Source organism: Chenopodium album, chromosome 7, assembly GCF_948465745.1.
Source record: "Chenopodium album chromosome 7, dcCheAlbu1.1, whole genome shotgun sequence".
Classification (NCBI taxonomy): Eukaryota; Viridiplantae; Streptophyta; class Magnoliopsida; order Caryophyllales; family Amaranthaceae; genus Chenopodium; species Chenopodium album.
The window spans coordinates 34849756-34858259 of record NC_137840.1 but is presented as its reverse complement, the minus strand read 5'-3'; the positions used below and the strand labels follow the sequence as shown (position 1 = coordinate 34858259).

The window sequence follows — 8504 nt, the reverse complement described above, 5'->3', positions numbered from 1 at the left end:
GTCACGTGTCATATCACCTTGAATTGAGTCTAACACATGTGTAAAGCACTTTGAGTTGAGTCATGACAAGACATATGTGTTAAAGACACATTAAGTCTTAATTGAGCCTTAGGACAATCCTAAGATAACTAAAAAGATGAGAAAACTCCTATAGTCTAAAATATAAATGTAGGTACATCCCAGCAAGCAAGAACATTCAAGGATTTTTTTTTAAAAATCGCGAATATGACGGCATGAGATTCTTCCAAGATGAGAGGAGTTTAAACAAAATGAAGAGCTTTAATTTACAAAAGATTTGAGCGAATTTTGTTGAAAAGAAACGACCAAGTTCAAAGTTTAGAGCAAAATCGAGCAACGGACAGTAGCAACAAGGGCAAAAATAGGGAAGACCCGACTCCAACGTCAGACGACAAGGCTGTCGCCTAGCGACAGAGCAAAGTGCGACGACACATTTTCCAGCGGGCGCTGGTACAACGACACAATGCGTGGCCCCCATATTATATTATGCGGACCTAGTGCAGCAATTTCCGGGTTCCTTGGTATGCCAGTTAGCCCCTATAAGCAATTTTACTTGATTAAGTAGTTGACTTGATTACAATCGCAAAAAGTTATTGACCTGACAAAAGATCGTCTCACTTAGCTTAAAGCGCCTACGAATTGGCTCATCGCAAGCATCGAATTAATGGTTCACAAAAAGAAAATGCGCCTACATATTAGCACATCAGCAATTTCAGCAAGTATCTACAACAGCAAAATTCAAGCAGCATTAAGGATCGATAGGTGTTGGTCTTCGGTAGTTTTCTTCAGAATATTATCGCAACAAGTAAGAATGACTTCAAGTTAAGTTATCTTCGACAACATTCGCTAAGATTGAGGAGGTTATCACTTAGATTTGAGAAGATAGAACGAGATGGGCAGTCTTCGACAATGTTCGCTAAGATTGAGGAGGTTGTCACCTAGATTTGAGAAGATAGCATGAGATGGGCAATCTTCGACGAAATTCACTAAGATTGTGGAGGTTGTTATTTAGATTTGAGAAGAACGGTTCGTGATGAGATGTTCTTCGACAACATTCTCTATGATTGGGAAAGTTGTCACCATGATTCAAGAAAAAAGCTCGAGATTTAGCAACATTGATCGACGGTGTTCCCTAGATTGTGGAGAGTTGTCACCAACAAATGAAGATCGTTACAAGCAGAATGGTCTTCAATGACGTTCCTAGGATGTGGAGAGTTGTTACAAAATTGAAGATGGCTACAAGCAGAGTTATCTTCGATCGTATTCCCTAAGATATGGAAGATGGTCACAAGCGGCAGAGGATGACTACAAGCAGAGTCATCTTCGATAAAATAGGAGACAATAATAGGCAGAGCGGTCTTAAGCAAATGCAGCAAAAATCGGTTACTCTAGATACGTGTGCTCGACGGTGCAAGATACGCGTTTCTTAACTCTTTCATTTGTTTTAACTGATGCTAGTTTATAAGTATCGGCGTTAAAAATGCTTTAGGATTGCAGAACGTTCTGAATCATTCTCCGTCCTTATCGCTACTTTGACTTTTATTTTCGAAACCTAAGTTTCTCAAAACACAGTCAAAGTGGGGGCTTCTATAGACACCCGTTCGAGTCTCCCCAAAACCGAACCCAGTGATGAATACCTTTCGCTTCAAATCATAATCGAATGAAGTGAAAGTGTGAAAAGTCTAATGTTGTGGTTAGTTTTACAAAAAAAAAAAAAATCTTTCTTTCTGTTTTTGAAAACCTGCTCTATTTTATGATAATAGCCAGTCCAGTTCAGTTTGGTCCATAACAAGGGTCCAATAATGGTGTAGTTGGATAGGACTCGAAAAGAGCTTTCCAACGATATATTATAAGCCCAATTCCAATGAATAATGAAGAAGTTATGGCCAAAATACTAAACTCGGCCAGGTTTGATTCTTATATACGGCCCAATGTTCTAGAGGAGGGCCTATTATTAATTATCATTCCTAAAGCTAGTAGGATTGAATATAGTCTTCTAGAATTATCTAGAAGGTTCTCTTAAATCCTAGTAGGATTAGGATTGATAATTATGTATATGAGTTTTACTTGGAATAAAATAAGTGTTTTATATGAAAATACTATTTTAGCCTTCGTACGGATTTTACGACTTAATTTTTAAGAAGTGGATTCCACGTTGAAAACGTGTCAAATTCCATTGCATCTCCAAACGACAAGTTCATCGCCTGGCGACGAACCTGTCGTCTAGCGACGAGCTCTGTCATTGGCGACAGGATGTAGTTTTATTCCTTTTCAAACTCTAACAATTTTCTATCAATTCCGGACTATTTTCTTATAAATAGGGTCCTTGAACCTCCGTTTTCAATCAACCAATTCTCATCAACAATAACCAGAATTATATAATTCTTCTATCTCTCTAAGCAAAAGCTCATTCTCTCTCCTTTTTTCTAGCCTAACCTTTTACAAATACAATTCCGCGCTTATTAGCACTAGAAACACCTAGACAAGTTCGAAGCAGGGGCGAAACTATGTAGGTGCATGGTGAGTCACATGACTCACCAGCAAAAAAAAAAAAAAAAATTGATTTTTTTAAAAAAAAAAAATATCAAAGAGACCTCCTATTATAGATAGGCGGTCTCTTTGCTGCTATTGCTGCCTAGCGCTTGTCAGATTTTTTAAAATAACAAAGAGACCGGTTATTTAGATAACAAGTCTCTTTTCTACTGACATTGTATATGAATATTTGTTGCGCTGCTTTTTTTTCATTAAAGAGACTTGTTATATTTAATAACAGGTCTCTTAAGTTGTCTCACTATTTTATTTTTTTCTATTTTTTTTTGTGTACTCCGTATAATTTTTTAATAATTATTGTACAATGAAGTTAATTTAATGTAATAATTTTATAGTATTATTTGTTTGTAACATGTTATTTATTTGGAGTACGTACTTTCGACTTGTAAGATTGAATTTTTAAGTACTATTGTAGTATGGATTTTTATGTCCTATTTTTTGATTGAAATCATTTTGGTGAAATATATTTTTTATATATACATATATGTAATTTTTGGAATGAAACAAGTGATCAGTTATTGATGGTGACTCACCAGTTCGAAAATCCTGGATCCGCCACTGGTTCGAAGTTGCCTTTTCCCTAGACGTGAAAGGTTTTATTTTTCAGAGTGTTTGGTCCCAAATCCCTATTTTAATTATTTAATTTATTTCTATAATTTTATTGTTTTCCTTGAAGTTACTAATTTGTGTATTTTGTTATTAGAAAGAGGTACAAGGCATCGAAGTATGTAATTTAATTGTTTTTATTGATCTTTTGATATAGTAATCATGCTTAAATTATTTTATTGATTCCTAGTATCATGTTAGGATGTTTTATTGCTTCTTAGTATCATGTTTAGGGTAATAATTAAGTTTCTTATATCAATTATGATTTCTATGATTCTTCCTATTTCTTTCCTAATATCATGTGTAGTATCATGTTAGGGCTAAAGCTTTTATCTTTATTGTTTAGTGACATGCTATGGTTTGTTATTAATCTTGTTAGTATCATGCCTAGGATCTTGCTATTATTATGCTTTAACATGATTATTTTAATCATGATTATTTCAATTATGATTATTATTATGATTATTATGTTGCTTGATTATTATTATTGTTACTTCTTGATCACACCTTCTATGCATGTTAAAAGGGAATTTGTACTTGTAATAAGTGCTTCCCCCAGTTAATAAGGCATATAAACGTGCAATGTTAATATGCCAATATTTTAATATATTTATGAAATGTGGCTGACGTGGAGCTTAACTGGGTTAATCGGGACGTTAGGAAAATACCGTTATTTCGAATGTTGTTGTGTGTTGTATTTGGAAACTCAATTCTTATTCATCCCGTTTTACTGCTTTATGAAGAATGTGAGCTGCTAGTTCATTTCCCACCAAAATATAGATAGCTCGCTAGTGTTTCCGATGATCGCAGTACCAATTTGTTTTAGCTGAATTGGTAGCTCATACTGGAAGTGATCTCCTCCATCTGTGTAGGTATGTCATTTAAGCTTTTAAACCCTAACCTTGTTTTATTTCGATTGGAATGTATTTTTTGAAATCGATGGAATGAATTATTTGAATTGCTGACAGTTTATTTGCGATTCTGGTGTAGATTTGATATTCTTATGTAAGAAATTTAAGTGCCGAGGTGCTGATTACATTGTTTAATTGTTTAAAATCAACAATTTGTTATGGAATTGCACAGTTAGGGTTTTAATTTTCGGAAGTCTGTGACATTGTGATATCTCAAATTGGGTTGATTTATTTAGGGTGGGTAATGTGATTGTTAGTCTTGGTAGGGATGGAATTACAAGTGTTACTGGTTTATGTATATTGATGAGTATGTTGGTTAAGATGGTAAATTAAATATGGTATGGTTTAATTCTTTGTTGATGTTGTAGGTGATGTGAAGTAGGTGTACTGTATGTGATACTTGTTGCTTGACTTGTTACAGAGGAGTATGGATATGGACTGTGACTTAGATCGTATGAAAATGGGTGAGGTAGTTGGAGAATCCTCTAATGAGTTTCAGGAGGGGGAAGTTATACTATCTGCATCACAGGTCCCCTCTCTGAACTGTATGACAATGGATGTGTCTTCCTCTGCTCAAAGACTAGTTACATTGTCTCCAATCAAGACGATTGAAACTGTGGAGACCATTGTGTCTACAAAATAGGTGAGCATGTATTGTTATGTGGAATCACCTAAGCTCGGCATGGTATTTAAGACCTTTGAAGATGTAGAAAGCTACTATAAGGAGTATGCTTAGCAAAAAGGTTTTGGGGTTACAAGAGTTGCCTCTAACTATTCAAAGAAGGGTAAGGAGGGGAGAGGGGTAACATGGAGGTGTGAGTGTTGGGGTCCACCCGATATGAGGGCAAGGAGGGAGGCAAAGAAGAGGGCTAAGGCCATGGAAATATGTGGCACAGGTGGTACAGTAAATGGTGAAATAGGAGAAGATGTAATGCAACGGGCGAAAAGGACTTCGAAGAAATGTGAATGCGGTGCCATGTTATATGCCGGTGTTGACTCTGATGGGTTGTGGGTTATAAGAAAACTGATAAAAGAACATGATAACCACACCCCTAAACCATCTGATGCTAAGCTAGTGAAATAATATAGAATGAAGAATTATTAGACTTCCAATGTGAAGAAGAAGCTGATGAACTACTACGAAGAAGGTGTCCCCATAAGGCAAATACATGGGTGTATGGCTGCTGAGGCCGGGGTGGATAACCTTCCTAGTGTTAAGGATCTCGAACATGAAGTGTACAAGGAAAAGGAAAAGCGGTTGAAGATGGAAGGAGGTGATGCGGCTGCCATGATGGCTTACTTTGACCGAATGCAAGAGGATAATTAGAATTTTTATCACGCGCATCGGTTAGATGAAGAGGGTCGTCTAAAGGATGTAATGTAGGTTGATGCTCGTAGTAGGGTGGCTTATGAAGAATTTGGCGATGTGGTTTGCTTTGATGCCACTTACCTAACTAATGCATTTGAGCTTCCTTTTGCCAACTTCGTGGGGGTTAACCACCACGGGCAATCTATTTTGTTGGGTTGTGCCCTTGTGTCACATGAGGATTCAGACACATTCGGTTGGGTTTTTAGGCAATGGTTGTCTTGTATGGGTAACAAGCTATTTTGACTGACCAAGCTCCCGCAATGCGCAAGCCGTTGGAGCAAGTTATGTCGAATGCCTGCCATCGATGGTGTATTTGGCACATACTCAAGAAAATTCCAGACAAGCTTGGAAAAGGTGAATAGTAAGTGGTTTTTAGTCTATTTTTTAGTAATTTGTGTTGCTCTTGCTCTTATAACATATATCATGTTGGATGATTTTGAGAAGTTGCTCATGTGATAACTTACTGCTCTGATACTAATTTGTGAACTTGTTCTAGAGAGATAAATGTTCCTGCTATAAGTTAGAAAAATTTGATAGGCAGAATAAATTCTCTATGCAAAAGATTTTCTGTGTGATAGTTTTTGTTATATTTAGATTATTGAGAATTTGTTGTGGATCAGATTATTTCGAATCAAAACATGATACTTTGCTGGTATGATCAGAACATCAACATAATGCTGTTATAGTTTGCATTATTAAAGTGTCTGTTATGATTACATTATTAAACTGTATGTTATGATTACATTATTAAAGTGTCTGTTATGATTATAGTAGCATTTTTTTTCCCAATTATATACATTATATTTTTTAAAATTTGTCATCTCATGTTTCTAAACCTATAAAATTAGGAATTGATCTTATAAACTGTAGAATTTGGAATTGATCAAATAAACTGTACATGCCATTTTTTTAATTTGTTATCACATGCCATTATTTCCCAAGTACATAATGTTTGATATATATTCCAGCTATCATGATTTTAAGAGTCCACTTAAGACTCTTATATATGAGAGTTTCACAGTTGCTGAATTTGAGCGTAGATGGTCAGAGCTAATGACTATGTATGAGCTTGAGGACAATGAGTGGTTAAGCAACCTCTTCGAGGAAAGACATATGTGGGTCCCAGCCTTTATGAAAGAGCATTTTTTGGTTGGGATGAAGACAACACAGAGGGTTGAAAGCATTAACAGTTTTTTCGACGGTTTTGTAAACAGAAAAACAAAGTTATTTGAATTCCCGGAGAAGTACACTAGGGCAATGGAGCGGCGTGTTTCAGCTGAAATGGATGCTGATGCAAGGTGTGTCAAATATGTTAGGCGTCTTGTTAGTGGGTTTCACATTGAAAGTTCTTTCCAACATATTTACACTGACACAAAGTTCCAAGAGATTCAGATCGAGTGTTGTCGACTTATGCATTGTTCTGGTAGGGAAGAGCGTGTGTTGGAAGGCAACATTATTCAGTATCTACTTGAAGATAGAGTGTGGATAATTCCGGAAGGTAAGAGTGAAGAAGTCATAACAGATCGGAGGCGTTTTTACAGTGTTTTGTTTAACACTGTTACAAAGGATGTGTCCTGTGATTGCCGCGAGTTTGAAACCTTTGGTATTCTATGTAGGCATATCATCCGAGTATACGATCAAAATTTGGTTCAAGATATTCCTTCCAAGTATGTTCTCCAAAGGTGGCGCAAGGATGTACCTAGGAAGCACACTCGGGTTAAGGTTGCCTATCACGATCCTATTGATAACGTCGCTTTTAAGATGTTTAACAAAATGATGGGTGAGTTTGAGCCAATATGCGAAGTAGCATCATGTGTTAAGGACAAGGAAACCTTTGATTTAGTTATTTCGTCTCTTAAAACGCTACGTTTAGAAGTGCAAAAAAGCAGAGATAAGTTTCTTGAAAACCAACCAGCATTGCTACCCCTCCCAAGGAACATACTGCATCCCTCTGAAATTGGTTCTTATAGTCCTCAATGTTACCATACCCCTAGTTCAGTCTCCAAGCCTGTGGGACCAGAAGGCAACCCATCTGTATGCCAAGGATCCTATATCATGGAAGAAACCGCGAGGAAGGCCAAAGGGGTCCAGGCATAAAAGTCTAGCAGAAATGGGGTACAAGAAGATCAATGCCAAAAAGGGTGAAAAGTGTGTCGACCAACCAACCCATGGGAAGCTACCTGTAAGTCCTAACTGACTTGTAAATTTATAATCCTAATTTAATTTATTATTGCACTATCACTGATCATCAATATTATCTATGTGTACTTGACAGACGAAGAGGAAAAGAACAGTACCCGTGCACCAAAACACCATTGAGGACTACTATGAATATGTTGAAGATTGTGAGGTGGCTGATGACATTCTCCAACGAAATGGAGTTGGATGGTCTGTTCCATCGGAGACGTTTTGATAGTAATGCGATGTAGCCTACAAATGATGAAGCAACACAGCAACTAGTGGCTGTCCATGGAATAGAAAATTTTTCCCACTGTTATCGGGGTAACTTCTTTTTAAAACGTTTGAAGTAGTTTTTGAGGTCTATGCAGACCAATGGTAGCCTGTAGGTTGAACCTTATTATTTTGTAACTGCCATATTGCCAGCTGTTTGTAATTGTCTTTTGTGTTTAAGTAGCTTTTATGAGGATGGTTGTAATTCATTTTGGTTTCTAGCTGACATTTGAGTTGATTTTATTGCTATGCCATTGATCTGGTTTGTGGTTTGTGTCTGACATTTGAGTTGAAGTTATTGCTATGCCATCCATTAAGGTCGGTTGGGCGTCCGCACTTACTTTTAATCGAGTTTGTTCATTTTTCATGATGTAGGGAAAGATTTCATGCATTAGAATTAGTTTTAGTTTGATGCTGATAGATTGATCAATGTTTTTTAAATGTATATTTATCAAACTACTATTAGATTGACGCTGGGATTATTAAAAAAGTTTGTTGTATTAAAATAATACATTAGAAAAGTTTGTTGTATATAATAATAATATTAGATTGATGCTTGGTAGTAATAATAAAGTTTAATTATAATATTTGAAATCTAA

At 36.3% G+C, this 8504-nt stretch overlaps 1 protein-coding gene across 1 annotated transcript; it reads left to right on the top strand.

Annotated features, from left to right (window-relative positions):
* Nucleotides 1-6061: 6061 nt before the first annotated feature.
* Nucleotides 6062-8120, top strand: LOC145641034 (protein FAR-RED ELONGATED HYPOCOTYL 3-like). The gene is made up of 2 exons (XM_081692231.1): nucleotides 6062-7636; nucleotides 7730-8120. The coding sequence occupies exon 1, from the start codon at nucleotides 6379-6381 to the stop codon at nucleotides 7549-7551; it is 1173 nt and encodes a 390-aa protein (XP_081548357.1). The 5' UTR covers nucleotides 6062-6378; the 3' UTR covers nucleotides 7552-7636; nucleotides 7730-8120.
* Nucleotides 8121-8504: the final 384 nt, after the last annotated feature.

What these genes read in the sequence shown, in the direction of transcription:
- LOC145641034 (XM_081692231.1), top strand. Translation starts at nt 6,379, where the DNA reads ATGCCATTATTTCCCAAGTACATAATGTTTGATATATATTCCAGCTAT.